Source organism: Hyla sarda, chromosome 2, assembly GCF_029499605.1.
Source record: "Hyla sarda isolate aHylSar1 chromosome 2, aHylSar1.hap1, whole genome shotgun sequence".
Lineage (NCBI taxonomy): Eukaryota > Metazoa > Chordata > Amphibia > Anura > Hylidae > Hyla > Hyla sarda.
In genome coordinates, this window is record NC_079190.1 from 161,863,309 (window position 1) to 161,882,595 (window position 19,287).

Below are 19,287 nucleotides of genomic sequence, written 5' to 3' on the forward strand. Positions count from 1 at the left end.
ACAAGGGTAATAAGATAAATGCCCCCCAAAATGTGTAACCCCATCTTTTCTGAGTATGAAAATACCCCATGTGTGGACATCAAGTGCACTGCGGGCGCACTACAATGCTCAGAAGAGAAGGAGTCACATTTGCAAATTTTGCTGAAATAAGGGGGCATATCGCATTTAGGAAGCCCCTGTGGTGCCAGGGACAGCAAAAAAAATAAAAATAAACACATGACATACAATTTTAGAAACTACACCCCTCAAGGAACGTAACAAGGGGTACAGTGAGCCTTAACCACCCACAGGTGTTTGATAAATATTCATCAAGTGGGATATGAAAATGAAAAATTTTATTTTTTTCCACTAAAATGCTGGGGTTACCCCAAATTTTTCATTTTCACAAGTGGTAAAAGGAGAAAATGTCGTTGTAAATGTGTAAATATATCTCTTTGGAGTAAGGACATACCTCATATCTTGGCGTAAACAGCATGCACACCGGTCTCAGAGGTGCCGGAGATCAGTCAGGGTCCTTGAGCTTTGGCTTTCTCCTATGGAGCTAGAACAGTGGGACCCCCCCCCCCCCCCCCCTAAAGGGGCATTACATGGGTTAAATAACTGGGGTACACTAATTAACTAAAATGGGGTACAGTGGGACATAACATTATAAATTATGTTCCCAGAATGATGACCCAGAGCATAGCCAAAACTAAAAAATATGCCCACCCCAAACCCTATGCTCTGAATCATCATTCTGGGAATGTGATGTGTGTGGCCGTCCCTAACCTGTTGCCTCAAATGCGCACCCTGCTCAGGTGGAGAGATAGCGCTGCGTATTTGAGGCAACATAAAAAGTCCCAGATGATAGTGACTCAGTGACCCATGACCCATTTATTTTTTAAATACCCCCAGAGATCTTATCATTTTTTTTTTTTTTTTTTTTTTCAGATGAAAACTTGGAATGTACTCTGGACTTGGTACATTGGGGTAAAATTATGGAAAATTAAAATGAGAAGGGAAAATTTAGTACTCCCTGAAGCAATCCTTAATGCAGAGGCCCGGATTATCGGGGCAAGTGTCACATTGAGTGGTGGTATCCTTCCATATCCCCCTCTTGTAACACACTCTGCATCTTTTCTGGGTTCGTCCCTTCTTTCCAGTGTGGGGGACTTCACCTGGAAAGTGTCTGCCTGAGACGATCCTGGCACCTACAACTCCAGTTCCTTCGGATCTACGGCCTGCTCTTTCCCAGTCGCCAAAGATCAGGACCTTTAGGACTTCTTCTTGGAACTGGAGGAATGTCCCTGTGTTGCCAGCGTGCTGGGACAGTACAAAAGAGTTGTACATGGCAACCTGTACCAAGTAGACCGCAACTTTTTGTACCATACTTGTGTTGTGCATGGCCATGTATGGCTTGAGGACTTGATCAGAAAGATCAACTCCCCCCATATACCGATTGTAGTCCAGAATACAATCGGGCTTGAGGACCGGTGTTGTGGTACCTCGCACAGGGACAGGTGAGCTCCCATTGCCATGAATATTGGCAACGGGAGCTCACCCTTGGGAATAGGTGTCTGGATAAAATTTAAAGGGAGGCCTCTCTGGCTTTTCCGCACGGTCCCACAAGCGGACGTCGATCTGGCGGCAAGGGATGTGAACAGAGGGATGCTGGTATAAAAGTTGTCCACGTACACGTGGTAACCCTTATCCAGCAAAGGGTGCACAAGCTCCCAAAGGAGTTTCCCGCTTACACCCAGAGTGGGGGAACAATCTGGGGGTTCAATACGGGAATCTCATCCCTCATACAAGTTTAGAGTGTAAGTGTACCCGGAGGTACTCTCACAAAGTTTATAGAGCTTCACGCCATATCGCGCCCGCTTCGAGGGAATATACTGGCGGAAGATGAGTCTCCCCTTAAAACTGATAAGAGACTCATCGACCAAGAGCTCCCTGAGCGGTACGTAGGCCTCCAAAAATTTGGCCCCACAGTGATCGATGACCGGCCTCACTTTTTAAAACCGGTCATAGGTGGGATCACCTCGGGGTTGACATGCCTCATTATCTGCATAATGCAGGCATTTCCGAATGGCCTCGAACCGCTTCCGTGTCATTGCCATACTGTAAAGCGGGGTCTTGTATAGGATGTCCCCGCTCCAGTAGTGCTTGACACTAGGCTTTTTGTCCAGGCCCATATGCAGCAAGAGGCCCCAAAATGTCCTCATCTCTGCTGCAACAATGGCGCACCATTCAATGGACCTGGCCAAAAAAGAACCAGGGTGGTGGGTGATGAACTGCTGGGCGTACAGATTTGTCTGTTCCACCATTAGATTGACCAGGCCGTCTCTGAAAAAATAACTGAAATAGTCAATTTCAGTGAACCCTGCCGTGTCAATCCGGATTCCGGAGTCGCCAACAAACTCCGAAACCCGTGGCTGATAACCCTCTGGGGGTCTCCAGACAGGTTCACCAGAAGGGGGCTCCGGTAAACTTGTCTGGGGGGTCGGACTCCTAGTACCAGCGGCATTGTCGCTTGTACTTGTGCCAGCCACTGGGCCACTATCATGGGGGGTGCGTTGCCTCGCCTGGCGGCGTCTCCGCCGCTGTACTGGGGACTCCTCATCACTGCTAGATGATGAGGAAGACAATGAAGAACACATGAATGTTGGATCTTCATCGTCCTCACTGGCAGATTCGTAGGCAATAAAAGCTTATGCCTCCGCTGCTGAAAATGCCTGGCGAGCCATCGCATTTTTTCTACGGTGGCGGGGGGGGGTGGTGGGGTGGCGGTGTCAGGAGGGGGAGGGTGTGTGTGTGGGGGGGGGGGGGGGGGGGAGTATGTACTTTGTGTGATTGGTGTAACTATAAACTGTATGGGGGAGGGGGGGTAAAAAGCAAAAAAAAATGGGGGGCCAAATGCAGCGCCCTGAACCCCTAATAGGGCCCAGGTCACATTGAAAAATTGCGGCGGACCCTTGGGGACCTATTAGGGGGTCAGTGGGGGGGGGGGGTTTCCTTTTCTTTTTTTTACTTTTTACCCTACCTTTCCCTGGGCTGTATTCTTTCCCTGATCTATGGGGGGCTTCTTTTCTTCTGTGGGGGCTCCGATCTCAGCAGAGGGGGGGTCCCGGTCTTCCTCCAGCAGCTCTGACCGCTGACTGAACCCAGCCAGCCGCGGGAGCTGCAGGAGGATGCGTTTAACCCCTCCTGTGTCGGCTACTATTCGCTGGACGATCGTCCAGCCAATAGCAGCGATCCTGGGGGGTGACGAAATCGCCACCTCCCCATAGATACAGGAGGTGATTGGGGGTGTATCCTACACTCCCGATCAACTTGTATCTCCGGGTTAGCGGGTCACCAGTGACCTGCATCACCGGAATCGCAGCGATTCACAAGTGTGAATTCGCTTGTGTTTTTTTGCGATTGCCGACATGGGGGGTCTAATGACCCCCTGGGTGTTTGCACAGGATGCCTGCTGAATGATTTCAGCAGGCACCCTGGTCCGATCCCCGCCCGGCGCCCGGCAGGGACCGGAATTCTCCATGATGTACGCGTACGTCATGGGTCCTTAAGTACCAGGGTGTCATGACGTAAGCGTACGTCAAGGGTCCTTAAGGGGTTAAAGGGGTACTCCCGTGAAAAACTTTTTTTTTTTAAATCAACATGTGCTAGAAAGTTAAACAGATTTGTAAATGACTTCTATTAAAAAATCTTAATCCTTCCAATACATTTTATGGGCTGTATACTACAGAGGAAATGCTTTTCTTTTTGGATTTCTCTGATGTCACAACCACAGTGCTCTCTACTGACCTCTGCTATCTATTTTAGGAACTGTCCAGAGCAGCATATGTTTGCTATGGGGATTTTCTCCTGCTCTGGACAGTTCCAAAAATTGACAGCAGAGTTCAGCAGAGAGCACTGTGGTCGTGACATCAGAAAAACCCATAAAGAAAAGCATTTCTTCTGTAGTATATAGCCCCTAAAAAGTACTGGAAGGATTAAGATTTTTTTATAGAAGAAATTTACAAATCTGTTTAACTTTCTGGCACCAGTTGATTTAAAGAAAAAAAAGTTTTCCACAGGAGTACCCCTTTAAGTTGGTGGATTCTCAACAAGTACTGGATGAATAGCTAACACTATCATAGCAGTCTAGCCATGGAAATATTCTTTGCAGTGGAATGCTAGCAGCTATACAGTACTATAAGAGCTAAGTGTTTCATTTTGTCACGTTTTTTTAACGTTTTAACAGCAGTACTATTTCTAAAAGAAAAAAATGACTTTGTCTCTGAAGAAAGCTGATATCTCTGAAAGTTGTTCTTCGTGTCAGAAGCTGGACTGTTTAGCATAGTAGAGGCGATTTTTCAGTTTTTAGAAGCTTCCATAATGCACTTGCTGCAAATCCAAAAAAAAAGGCAAAAACATACCAAACAGCTTTCTACATTGTTGGAACTTTTTGAGTGTGTACTTCCATAAGTACCATCCACACTGTCAATCCCCTAACCCCCTCTACAAAACAAACTCTTCAGCTCCTTTGACTATGAGGAATAAGGCGGCTGAAAAAATTAGTATAAAGCGATGTACAGAGAATCACACAGAATTCTTTGAATAGAATAAAACCTTTAAAAATAATCTCCTATAGTTATTACAGTAGTAAGAATAATTGCCTGTTTCCTTCTATACATCCAGGACATCAGTACATTTATAAATTGTTCATGAATAAGGTAAATCGACCTTGTATGTTGGTTACTGCCATGTATGTCGGATAGACACTGAATGCATTATCCAGGCTGTGAGTCATGCTGCATGATGGACTTTCTGTGGAGCGAATATTATCAGTGCATTGTATCCTAGGATACCATGGCTGCATAGTTTGTTAAAAACCTGTTTCTCTCCTCCAGGAACCAGCATCTTTACCGTATATGAAGCTGCCTCTCAGGAAGGGTGGGTTTTCCTTATGTACAGAGCAATTGACAGTTTCCCCAGATGGCGCTCCTATTTCTACTTCATAACCCTCATTTTCTTCCTTGCTTGGCTTGTTAAGGTATTGTATAATTTATTGCCTGGAATTTATTCATAACATCTTTTAGTATTAAGCAAATGCCTATTCTCTTCCTATTAACACCAGTAACTTTGTTTTCTTCAGAACGTCTTCATTGCTGTTATTATTGAGACCTTTGCTGAAATAAGAGTGCAATTTCAACAGATGTGGGGCTCGCGAAGCAGCACCACTTCAACTGCTACCACCACGGTAAACTGTTTTCACTAGATCATCATTTAACTTATCATGACATTATTGTTCATATAACACCATTGTCATGCACAGGCCAAAGTGCAGTGGAGCTTATAGCTCAACTTGAGAACATCTCTTACATACCCTCTTCCTTTAATTCTATTAAAGTGAGCTTCACTTCAGTGATACTTATAGTTGAAAACAGTCTGTAACAATTGGAGACATTTTTATAGTTAAAGGGGTATTCCTACCTCCCCTTACCTGCTCTGTCTTGCAGCAGGCTCCACTTCCTTCAGGTTCAGCTCTACAGGTCCTACAAAGATCAAGCATGTGGTGCCTGTTTCCCTCACACATACACACACTTGCATGCATACACACCATCTTATACATACAAACAAACACTCACATACAGTGGCGCAAAAAAAGTATTTTGTCAGCCACCAATTGTGCAAGTTCTCCCACGTAAAAAGATGAGGGGCCTGTAATTTTCATCATAGGTATACCTGAACTATGAGAGACCTAATGAGAAAAAAAATCCATAAAATCACATTAGTCTGATTTTTAACCCCTTAAAGGGGTACGCCGCCCCTAGACATCTTATCCCCTATCCAAAGGATAGGGGATAAGATGTCAGATCGCCGCGGTGCCGCTGCTGGGGAGCCCCGGGATCCCCGCTGCGGCACTGCGCTATCATTACAGCACAGAGCAGAGCGAGTTCGCTCTGTGCGTAATAACGGGCGATACAGGGGACGGAGCCGCGTGACGTAATGGCTCCACCCCTCGTGACATCACGGCCCGTCCCCTTAATGCAAGTCTATGGCAGGGGGCGTGACAACCGCCGCGCCCCCTCCCATAGACTTGTATTGAAAGGGGCGGGCCGTGACGTCACGAGGGGCGGAGCCGTGACGTAACGATGCTCCGGCCCCTGTATTGTAAGTCATTACGTGCAGAGCTAACTCGCTCTATGCTGTAATTATAGCGCAGTACCGCAGCGGGGATCCCGGGGCTCCCCAGCAGCGGCACCGTGGCGATCTGACATCTTATCCCCTATCCTTTGGATAGGGGATAAGATGTCTAGGGGCGGAGTACCCCTTTAAGGACGCAGGGTTTTTCCGTTTTTGCATTTTCATGTTTTCCTCATCACCTTCTAAAAATCATAACGCTTTCAATCTTGTACCTATAATTCCATATTATGGCTTATTTTTTTGTGCCACCAATTCTCCTTTGCTGTGACATTAGTCATTTTACCAAAGAATCCCCGGCGAAAGGGAAAAAAAATGCAATATTGTAATTTTTGGGGGCTTCCGTTTCTACGCAGTGCATTTTTCGGTAAAAATGATGCCTTATCTTTATTCTGTAGGTCCATACGGATAAAATGATACCCTACTTATATAGGTTTGATTGTGTATTACTTCTGAAACTATCTTCTGAGCTATATAACTGTTTTATTTTTCCGCGAACGGGCCAGTATGAGGGCTATTTTTTTGCCCCGTGATCTGAAGTTTTTATCAGTACCATTTTTGTATTGATCGGACTTTTTTTTTTTCAAAATAAGTTTTTATTGAAATTTTCAACAAAGACATATACATACATGTTATAGCAAACGAAGCGGTGATATACAGAATAGTACAACAATGAGGAGTTTAATGGGCGTAGGTGTGGACACCTATAGGGGAGTAAAGAGGGATCAAAGCGATCCTATGTAAACGGAACCGAGGGTAAACCTCATAAGTCCACATGAGGCAGAGTTGGTGGCAGTAAGGGTGCGGAGTATGTGTTATAAAGTGTAAATCACCAGCAAACTTTAACTTTATAAAAACGTATACTGAAAACCTAAACAATAAGGAGAGGGGGCGGGGGGGGGGGGGGCTAGGGGAGTGCGGGCAAGAAAAGCCTGAATGAGGGAGAGGTGGGTGGAAAGGTGTGCAGGGTGACTGGTGGGAGTGAGAGGAGGGGGGAGAGAGAAAGAGAGGAAGAAAGGAGAAAAGCCTGATCGGACGTTTTGATCACTTTTTATAAATTTTTTCATGATATAAAAAGGGACCAAAAATACGCTATTTTGGACTTTGGAATTTTTTTTTCCGCATACGCCATTGACTGTTTCGTTTAAATAATTATATATTTTTATAGTTCGGATATTTCCACACGCGGCGATATCACATATGTTTATTTTTATTTCCACAGTTTTTTGTTTTTTTTTTTTAAATGGGAAAAGGGGGGTGATTCTCACTTTTATTAGGGAAGGGGTTAAATGATCTTTATTACCTTTTTTTTACACTTTTTTTCTTGCAGTGTTATAGCCCCCCTAGTGGCTATTACACTGCACATACCAATCTCCTACACAGATCATTGCCGCGCATTGACACGGCAAAGATCAGTGTTATCGGCGGTCGATTGCTCAAGCCTGGATTTCAGGCTTGGAGCAATCAATCACCAATCGGACGCGGCAGAGGCAGGTAAGAGACCCTCCAGCTGTGTTCTAGCTCAACGGGACATCGCGATTTCACCGCCCAACTGAGCTGCCGGTAAGCTTTTACTTTCATTTTAGACGCGGCAATCAACTTTGAACGCCGCGTCTAAAGGGTTAAAGGACATCTGCAGCGTGATTAACACTTATCCCCTATCCACAGGGGATATATACAATAACTTAAAGATAAATTAACCTACTGATTACCAAGAATTTTGAAGTTTTTGGTATTTTTACTGCAAGATCTGTCAACATACTACAGGAATTTTTATGCATTTAATGTTCCTAATGTACTACAGATACTAATTGCTCAAACTGAATTCTGCTGAAACACTTAAAAAAAAGGATTTAAAAGCATTTAAAGGGAATGTAACAACAGGCTAGGGAATCCTAACCTGCTTATATATGCCTATATGGGTTATTACCATGGGCTTCATAGTATTTTTAATATGGCACTCTGGTGCACCATTTATCTGTAATATCTGTTTTACTGATATGCAAATTAGTGAGTATCACTTTTTTTTTTTTATATTTTCACAATGCCCCCAGCATAATATAGGACACCTATATGACACCAGAATACCCTTTTATTGTTAAGTTGGGATTTTGAGTGGGAATTATCATTCCAGGTTTGCCAGATCAAAAAATTATTAATTGGTAACCAATCCTTTCTGGTTTTTAATTGGCATAAAAGAGCAGTCCTCCTATTCCAGGAATATCCAATAGTCTGCATCTAGAAGTAAGAAGTTTACTCTTCCTTTTCTTCCAAAATGTATTAGGATCATAGAGAGTATATTTATTAATTTCAGTTTGCATTGATGTGCACAGTTATCTTGATTAATTTATTACTAAAAAGAAAAACTAGTACAACATAGGAACACTGCACATCAGATTATATAAAAATGGAAGTGATCGTATATTGTAAGGTAGAGATTTCCTAGAGACAAATATATTGGCATAGACAATAACCAAGTAGTGTTATAATTAATATTATCTATAGTGTGCGTACGGTATGTGTTTCTGGAGGAATGTAGGCCCTTGGCACAATATTAGCAGGAGTAAAAATGTTTGAAATTCACACTGAGAATATTATTTAAATAACATGATTACAGGAGAGAAGCCAGGGATTTGATACATTTGTGGTGATAATAATGAGAATAAAGACTTTGAAGTCCTGAGTCAAGCATATTCCGTCTTTGAAAATATACCACATCAAGGAGAAAAATTTTGCTGTGCATTATAGGCCCAACTAAATACTGAAATGTAAATGTAATAAGCCCATGAATTTGTAAACAGGAAAATAGACTAAAAACTAGGCAATTTCAGTCTGCATGTGTTCAATCTAGCGCATGCGCATCTTTTCTGTAACGCTTCCAGTGTAGGGATTACTCATTGACTGTATCAATGTAATACGCATCACGCCAGGTACAGCGCAATAGTGCTGCTGTCGCGTGCGCATTCTAGCCACTAATGGGGTGGAAGCGCCGGCACATATCATAGTGGGCGGAAGTACACGCCAGGACATGGCGTGCGCTCGGTGCCATGTGGGATGTTGGACGAACGCTCCACCTGTCAGGTATCATTATCAATTATGTATGATATATAAAGTGAGACCAAGGGCACTTTAGTCATCTTGTCCTGCATTGATTCACACAGCTACTCCCCCGTCTGTGGTTTGCTACCTCTTAATTGTTTTATTCTAACTTTTTCTCTTTGTGCACTTTAGGTATTTATTATTGTATTATTACTTACCTTGTTATATGTACTTTGGATTAGCAGCCTCATTGTATATTGCAGGACAGGATTTGGTGAAAGGGGGTTCATGGCCCCTTTCCCATGTTGTGCTTTGCTCGTTTCTTGAGCTTTTTGATGTTGGCTGCCCTTGTTTTGTCAATTTATTAATGTATGTTTTTTCACAATAAAGATACTATTTGTTTACTGATATGTTTTTGGGTGTGCACTTTATACAGTCATTTATTTTTCTTCTGTGGTATTCAGTCTGCATGTGTCTGCAATTGTCAAACCCAGGCAGTGTTCCCTGGTATGCAAGTATGCAAAGCAGCACTCTTCCAGAAGGAAGAAACCTGGTCATCTAGTGTTACATCTTGGAGGGGACTATTCTGCCAGTCATTGCTCGACCCATTAAAGAGCCTTGAAACATGACTAGGGATTATCAGTCAAATGAGAATCTTTTCCAAAATGAAGAGTTTCCATATGTAGACACCTGCTTCAGAGTTCTTGCCCATCATTACAGAACAAGATGCTGATTGAATGGGTAAAAAAATATTTTCATTGGGTGAGGCAGACAAGCAGTCATGGGGAGTCTTATACACTGCTCAAAAAAATTAAGGGAACACAAAGATAACACATCCTAGACATGAATGAATGAACTAATCATATGCAATACTTTAGTCTTTACATAGTTGAATGTGCTGACAACAAAATCACACAAAAATTATCAATGGAAATCAAATTTATCAACCCATGGAGGTCTGGATATGGAATCACACTCAAAATCAAAGTGGAAAACCACACTACAGGCTGATCCAACTTTCATGTAATGTCCTTAAAACAAGTCAAAATGAGGCTCATTAGTGTGTGTGGCCTCCACAATCCTGTATCATCTCTCTACAATGCCTGGGCATGCTCCTGATTAGGTTGCAAATGTTCTCCTCTGGGATGTCCTTCTAGACCTGGACTAAAGCATCCGCCAACTACTGGACAGTCTGTGGTGCAAGTGGCATTGGTGGATGGAGCGAGACATGATGTCCCAGATGTGCTCAATCGGATTTAGGTCTGGGGAACAGGCGGGCCAGTCCATAGCATCAATGCCTTCCTCTTGCAGGAATTGCTGACATACTTCAGCCACATGTCTTGCATTAGGAGGAACTCAGGGCCAACTGCACCAGCATATTGTCTCACAAGAGGTCCGAGGATCTCATCTCAGTACCTAATGATAGTCAGGCTACCTCTGGCAAGCACATAGAAGGCGGCGTGGCCCCCCAAAAGAAATTCCACCCCACACCATTACTGACCCACCGCCAAACCAGTCATGCCTGTCACATGTGCTCAGTGTGAACCTTTCATCTGTGAAGAGCACTGGGCGCCAGTGGCAAATTTGCCAATCTTGGTGTTCTCTGGCAAATGCCAAACGTCCTGCATGGTGTTGGGCTGTAAGCACAACCCCCACCTTTTGGATGTCGGGCCCTCACACCACCCTCATGAAGTCTGTTTCTTACATTTTGAGTGGACACATGCACATTTGTGGCCTGCTGGAGGTCATTTTGCAGGGCTCTAGAAGTGCTCCTCCTTGCACAAAGGCGGAGGTAGCGGTCCTGCTGCTGGGTTGTTGCCCTCCTACGGCCTCCTCCACGTCTCCTGATGTACTGGCCTGTCTCCTTGTAGCACCTCCATGCTCTGGACACTGTGCGGACAGACTCAGCAAACCTTCTTGCCACAGCTCGCATTAATGTGCCATCCTTGATGAGCTGCACTACCTGAGCCACTTGTGTGGGTTGTAGACTCCGTCTCATGCTACCACTAGAGTGAAAGCACCGCCAGCATTCAAAAGTGACCAAAACATCAGCCAGGAAGGAAAGGACAACAACTGCAGAACCACTCCTTTATTGGGGGTGTCTTGCTAATTGCCTATAATTTTTACCTGTTGTCTGTCCCATTTGCATAACAGCATGTGAAATTGATTGTCAATCAGTGTTGCTACCTGAGTGGACAGTGTAATTTTACAGAAGTGGGATTGACTTGGAGGTACATTGTGGTGTTTTAAGTGTTCCCTTTATTTTTTTGAGCAGTATATGCTAGACTGTGCTGTTTGGTAAAAAACAAAGGTATGCAATGTAGCTCTCTAGTGCAAACTTCTGGAAGAGAACTACTTTGCATTGCTTTTGCATTGGTTTTTCTTTTATTTTTAGTAAAAACATCCTTTAAATGGATTATTTAATTTCATAGGGATACCTCCTCTATCAACCAGAATAGAGATTCATGACCAGCTACAACTTAAAGGGGTTAAACAGGAATTAAAAAACAGGTCATTTTTCTTTCAAAGAAAGCGCCCTCCTCGTCTCCACTTTGGGTGTGGTATTACAACTTGGCTCCATTCACTTCAATGGAACTGAGCTGCAGGGCCACACCCAAACTGGAGACAAGGAGGGCACTGTCTTTGAAAGAAAAAAGGCCTGTTGTTAGATTCCTAGATAACCCCTTTAACCTGGAGATATTTTGCCAGGAGTTTTAGAGATTTGACAAAATCAATCAGCTCATATTGGGCAGTGTTTATTTGGAAAGGGGTTGTTGCCATGAGACAAAATGATTGACTTTTTAGTAACAAAAGAAAGTATCTGAAAACCTATGTATTAGGACACTTTTGCAGTATGTTTTTTTCTTTTTTTTGTTTATAAGCTGTGCATTCGTCTGCTTCAGTCTTTATCATTAGATTTTGTCCTCATTTACATTATGTTGACTGCAGCACTAGTCATCCACTGGAAACATCATGCAGCCATGAAGGAACCCTGACAGACCCAGTCAGTACGGTCTGTAAGGCACTATTGTCCTCCATCGTACAGATATGTATTAAACAAGATCCAAAAAACAGATGTGAACTGAGCATTACAGGGCAAAAAAAAACATATAACAATCTTACTGTTAATACATTTCTAAGGAAATAAGATACAATGTTCTGTTATCATTTGTGTTGTGAACCTCTGTCTGGAGTCCCATCAAGCATTCCAGTTTATTTGACAGAAGATGGATAAGAACAAGTCACCTTGACAGATAAACATATTTATTGTCTCATTCTTTCTTCCATTTGAAGAGTTTATCTGTGCTGAATTCTAATACTAGAGCCTCAGGACACACAGCAGCCATGGAGGGATTCAGATCTATGCTTAGACTTATGCTTCAGGATAATTCTGAAGAAAAACTAAAAAAGATCTTTGCAAGACGTAGACTGGGCAACATGCTTTTTGCAACATGTCAAAGTTTGTTCACCACAACATTTGATTAAGGTCAAATGATCTATAACTGTGTCCCTCGTGGACCTATGTGTCAATCTAGTTTTGCATCAATGAGCTGACTTATTGTAAAGCTGATGGCCTGGTTAATGCTGGATTTCAGGCATGATTTTTGTTCTATGAAGATGGTTGGTCTCAATTTATAGCACCACATTTCTCTAAAGAGTTTGTATAAAACGTGTACTAGGTAATTTTTTTGATCAAAATTGCAGGTGTAAATAAGGCTAGGTTTTTGCCACAAGACTTTAGTTTTTTTTTGCATGCTCCAAACAGATGTATATGTACTGCTATAGCAGGATGCAACTGGGCACCTACTGTATACTATACTTCCACTGTAAAAAAAAAATAATAATAAAAAAAAAAAAAAAAAAAAAAAAGCAAAAACTAACTAAAAAAAAGTAAAAACAATTTCTTGGTAGGAAAGAAAATCCTAGCAGGCTGTAATTTTCTGCCACATCACAGAACACTTGCCAGGCATATGCATATCCATAAACATCAGCATGTTAGAAATAACAAGGTTTTCTCTAACCTGTCAAATGTTCAAACTGCTTGGACATGTCTCTTGTAAAATACACAGGTATCTATAATGTGGGTCATTCTTGGACCTCATTCCTTGCATGACGCTGTATTGAAAAAGTATGGTATACGCAAGTGTCGGATAGACAAGGGGAAAGACACTTCTATATGCAGACATAGGGAGAAATTCATCAAAACCTGTGCAAAGGGAAAGTAGTGCAGTTGCCCATAGCAACCTATTAGATGCTTTAAAAAAATATATATTTCAGAAGCCTTTTTAACCCCTTAAGGACTCAGCCCATTTGGGCCTTAAGGATTCAGACAATTTTATTTTTATGTTTTCGTTTTTTTCCTCCTCGCCTTCAAAAAACCATAACTCTTTTATATTTTCATCCACAGACTAGTATGTTTTTTGCGCCACCAGTTGTCCGTTGTAATGCCATCACTCATTTTACCATAAAATGTATGGCGCAACCAAAAAAATACTATTTGTGTGGGGAAATTAAAAAGAAAACCACAATTTTGCTAATTTTGGAAGGTTTTGTTTTCACGCCGTACAATTTATGGTAAATATGACATTTGTTCATTATTCTTTGGGTCAAACTGTTTAATCAAATTAGTACCTTTAAAATCCCCCTATTTTGAAGACCTATAACTTTTTCATTTTTCCGTATGAGGGCTAATTTTTTGCGCCGTGATCTGTACTTTTTATTGATACCATATTTGCTTATATAAAACTTTTAATACTTTTTTAACCCCTTAAGGACTCAGCCCATTTTGGCCTTAAGGACTCAGACAATTAAATTTTTACGTTTCCATTTTTTCCTCCTCGCCTTCTAAAAATCATAACTATTTTATATTTTTATCCACAGACTAGTATGAGGGCTTGTTTTTTGCGCGACCAGTTGTCCTTTGTAATGACATCACTCATTATATCATAAAATGTATGGCGCAACCAAAAAACACAATTTTTGTGGGGAAATTTAAACGAAAACCGCAATTTTGCTAATTTTGGAAGGTTTCGTTTTCACGCCGTACAATTTATGGTAAAAATGACATGTGTTCTTTATTCTTAGGGTCAATACGATTAAAATGATACCCATTATTATATACTTTTATATTATTGTTGCGCTTAAAAAAAATCACAAACTTTTTAACCAAATTAGTACGTTTATAATCCCTTTATTTTGATGACCTATAACTTTTTTATTTTTCCGTATAAGCGGCGGTATGGGGGCTCATTTTTTGCGCCATGATCTGTACTTTTTTTTGATACCACATTTGCATATAAAAAACTTTTAATACATTTTTTATAATTATTTTTTTTATAAAATGTATTAAAAAAGTAGGAATTTTGGACTTTTTTATTTTTTTTCGTTCACGCCGTTAACCGTACGGGATCATTAACATTTTATTTTAATAGTTCGGAACTTTACGTACGCGGTGATACCAAATATGTCTATAAAAAATTTTTTTACGCTTTTTGGGGGAAAATAGGAAAAAACGGACGTTTTACTTTTTTATTGGGGGAGGGGATTTTTCCCTTTTTTTTTACTTTTACTTTTACATTTTTTTACATTTTTTTTTACACTTGAATAGTCCCCATAGGGGAGTATTCATAGCAATACCATGATTGCTAATACTGATCTGTTCTATGTATAGGACATAGAACAGATCAGTATTATCGGTCATCTTCTGCTCTGGTCTGCTCGATCACAGACCAGAGCAGGAGACGCCGGGAGCCGCACGGAGGAAGGAGAGGGGACCTCCGTGCGGCGTTATGAATGATCGGATCCCCGCAGCAGCGCTGCGGGCGATCCGATCGTTCATTTAAATCGCGAACTGCCGCAGATGCCGGGATCTGTATTGAGGGGTTAATGGCGGACGCCCGCGAGATCGCGGGCGTCGGCCATTGCCGGCGGGTCCCTGGCTGCGATCAGCAGCCGGGATCAGCCGCGCATGACACGGGCATCCGATGCCCGCGGTTATACTTAGGACGTAAATGTACGTCCTGGTGCGTTAAGTACCGCCGCACCAGGACGTACATTTACGTCCTGCGTCCTTAAGGGGTTAAGTGATTTTTTTTTTTTTTATAAAATGTTATAAAAAAAGCAGCTTTTTTGGGCTTTTTTTTTTTTTTTTTTACGTTCACGCCGTTCACCGTACGGTATCATTAACATTGAATTTAATAGTTGGGATATTTACGCACGAGGCGATACCAAATATGTATATAAAGTATATTTTTACACTTTTTGGGGTGAAATTGGGACAATTTACGTTTTTATTGGGGGATGGGGTTTTTCAATTATTTTTTCCTTTTTTTTCTTCTTTTTTTCCTTATATTTTTACACTTTAACAGTCCCCAGAGGGGACTATTTATAGCAATCATTTGATTACTAATACTGTTCAGTGCTATGCATAGAACATCAGTATTATCGGTCATCTTCTGCTCTGGTCTGCTCGATCTCAGACCAGAGCAGAAGTCTCGTGGAAGGCAGCGGAGGCAGGTGAGGGGACCTCCGGCTGCCATGCTAGATGATCGGATCGCCGCGGCAGCGTTGCGGGCGATCCGATCATCCATTCAAAGTACCACGATGCTGCAGATGCCGTTATCTGTATTGATCATGGCATCTGAGGGGTTAATGGCGGACATTACGGGCAGGTCCCTGGCTGCTATCAGCAGCCAGGACCTGCCGCGCATGACGCGAGCATTGCTCCGATGCTCACGTTTATGCATAGGATGTAAATGTACGTCCTGGTGCATTAAGTACCAGCTCACCAGGACGTACATTTACATCCTGCATCGTTAAGGGGTTAAAACTTAAAGGGGTACTCCGGTGAAAACCTTTTCTTTTTTTTTTTTTTATTAACTGGTGCCAGAAAGTTTTAAATATTTGTAAATTGCTTCTATAAAAAAAAATCGTAATCCTTCCAGTACTTATTAGCTGCTGAATACTACAGAGGAAATTATAACACAGAGCTCTCTGCTGACATCACTAGCACAGTCCTCTCTGCTGACATCTCTGTCCATTTTAGGAACTGTCCAGAGCAGCATATGTTTGCTATGGGGATTTTCTCCTACTCTGGACAGTTCCTAGACAGTTCTTAAAATGGACAGAGATGTCAGCAGAGAGTACTGTGCTCGTGATTCATCAGAGAGCTCTGTGTTCAAAAAAGAAAATAATTTCCTCTGTAGTATTCAGCAGCTAATAAGTACTGGAAGGATTACGATTTTTTAATAGAAGTAATTTGGAAAATCTGTTAAACTTTCTGGCACCAGTTGATTTAAAAAAAAAAAAAAAATTTCCACTTGAGTACCCCTTTAAAGAAGTGATCTGATTGGTTGCAATGAACAACTGGTCAACTTTTCCTCTGCACATGTTTTGATAAATCTCCCCTTACAGTGTTAAAAAATGACCTAATAGATAATGGAAACATTTTAAACTTGTTCCTCTCATTGAGGCCAAAGAGTGGAAATCCATCTGGTTTCCTTATAGACTAATTATTTTTAATGCTAATATAGTCCTGGGGAGGGGTTGTCGTTTTCAATGCCGAAAAAAGGAACGGACATCTGTCTAGCCATTGTGAACAGTTTATATAAACTCCAGAAGTCTTGGAACGCCTGATCCAAGCAGGTATGGCTGAGATGTTCTCTGACATCTTATTTATGCATCATGTCTTCATATGCTTTCTTCATGCACTTCTTTGAAGGGAACTTGTCATCTAATTTTACCATATACTGTATATTATGGGGCAATATGTTATGTATTGTAAAATCTTCTTTCTCACCATGCCTGGGAGATGTTCCTGCTGCCATTTATGGAGAGGATATCCAGTTTAAAGGTGTCCCCCGCCAACCAGTAAGTCATTTCCTGGACAGGAGCCATAATCTGCTAGTCCCGTCTGCTCAGCTGTAATCACACCCACGCAGCCTAATTGACAGCCTGGGCATTGCCCTCATCCTCACTCTGCTCTGTTTATTAAGGGAGCAGAGTGGTGAAGCAGTCTGTCAATCACGCTGAATGGGCGTGATTATAACCCGAGCAGAAGGGACTAGCAGAGAATGGTTCCTTGCCCAGGGGACTACTTACGGTCTGGTGGGGGACACCTTGCATTGTCAATTGCTATATATGGTAAAATCTGATGACCAGTTCCCTTTAAAGGGGTACTCCGGTGCTTAGACATCTTATCCCCTATCCAAAGCATAGGGGATAAGATGCCTGACCGCGGGAGTCCCGCTGCTGGGGACCCCCGTGATCTTGCACGCGGCACCCCGTTTGTAATCAGTCTGATTACGGGCGATCACAGGGCGGGCGGCGTGTGAAGTCACGCCCGCGACCCCGTGTGACGTCACGCTCCGCCCCTCAATGCAAGCCTACAGGAGGGGGCGTGATAGCTGTCACGCCCCCTCCCATAGGCTTGCATTGAGGGGCGGGGCGTGACATCACACAGGGGCGCAGGCGTGATGTCACACGCCGCCCACCCTGTGATCGCCCGTAATCAGACCCGGAGCGAACAAGCTCCGGGGACTGATTACAAACGGGGTGCCGCGTGCAAGATCCCGGGGGTCCCCAGCGGCGGGACTCCTGCGGTCGGGATAAGATGTCTAACCACCGGAGTACCCCTTTAAGTCTGTACATGCGGAGAGGAAAAATAGAAAAAAATTTTAATTAAACGTATCATCCTGACACATGGTTTTATTGTATATGTATGGCACATGTAATATGAATTTATTATCCACTTGCACTTTAAATATGTGGTGTCCCGGTACCGTATCCTATCCGGTACCTACGTATGTGGGTCCCCTTAGCCAGAGTCCCTAGGACGTCGGGGTCCCCATTATCTAGTTCACCCTTGGTCACCTCTCATCTAGATAGCTATTGAGCTAATGGTTTATTTAGGATGCATGTAAATATGATTGTATAGATGTCTATAAATATTTAATTACCTGTATGCATCGTAGCAGGACCTGCGGGTCACGTGGTCAGGAAAACTCTATGGTTTTTGCTTTAGGACCTTTGGAGGTCCCTATGACGTATTCTACCCATCACTCCTTGTAACGGTGAGTGACAGTTACCTGGACCAATCCAAAACGGCCCTGCCCATATAAGGGAGCGGCGGCCAGTGCTCTTGCTCTTTGCTCCTGTGCTCCTGACGAGGAAGGACCTGTACAGCTATCTCCCGCAGTGAGTTAGCCCCGAGCCTTTGCGGCAACGGCTGATCGAGTATAAATTGAGAGTGTATCAATCCCTAAGCACTCTGCATGATCACCGGACCTTATCTATCCCCTAAATCCGGACGGATCTGCAAATATTACCCTAAATTCAGAGACTGTATCTAGAAGTCAAGGTCCGCAACAACTGTATTCCTGAGACTGTTATTGTGCATTGGATGTACCGCAAGCCTTTCAGTAAAGTTTGTTCAAGTACCTTGTGGACCTTCAGTCATTTTGTATATGCACCTATCGTTACTGGGAAGGGCGGCGATAGGCCGGAGAATTACCTCAGCATACTAGCCCTCAGTCTGGCATCACGAACTATAGGGTTAACATTTACCGAAACAACACCCCAACTACCATACACCCCGCAAGGGCTACCACAAAGCCTTTTTGGCGTTGCACGAACAGGATACGGGTGTGTGCCTACTACAGTTGCCACTAGTGAAAGTGTACTCCCCCCCCCCCCCCCACCCACCCCAGAAAACAAACTTTATTCATGTGCTGTAAACAGTGTTACTGTGTATGGGAGCGGTGTCCGTGGTGCACCATACAAGGGGGCCATGAGAAAAGTAAGGGGGGAGGCGAAGATTTATCTACAACTGAAATGTGTAAACTGCGCAATGAGTTCATGCTGTGATCCTTTGGTCCGGTCGGCACAGGCGGAACTGCTGCCGGAAAAGCGCGCGAAGAAAGCCCGTGCTGCGCCACGCCCCGCCCCTGGGCGTGGCCACCAAGTTGCTGTGTCGCAGCCGCAAGGGAACTCAGAGATACAGGAGTTATTTCTGGAGGGATCGGAAGTCGGGGCTGCACAGACAGTGTCCTTCCTGCTGGGCGCCATTTTGGAGAAGCC

The 19,287-nt window shown here is 43.1% G+C and overlaps 1 protein-coding gene across 9 annotated transcripts in view; it reads left to right on the forward strand.

Annotated features, from left to right (window-relative positions):
* Positions 1-19,287, forward strand: part of NALCN (sodium leak channel, non-selective) — a 657,013-nt gene that overhangs the window by 266,623 nt on the left and 371,103 nt on the right. For all 9 annotated transcript variants that reach the window (XM_056555671.1, XM_056555665.1, XM_056555672.1 and 6 more), the window contains 2 exons: positions 4,878-5,020; positions 5,123-5,227. In XM_056555671.1, the coding sequence (XP_056411646.1) occupies positions 4,878-5,020; positions 5,123-5,227 (248 nt within the window). The remainder of the gene's footprint in view (positions 1-4,877; positions 5,021-5,122; positions 5,228-19,287) is intronic.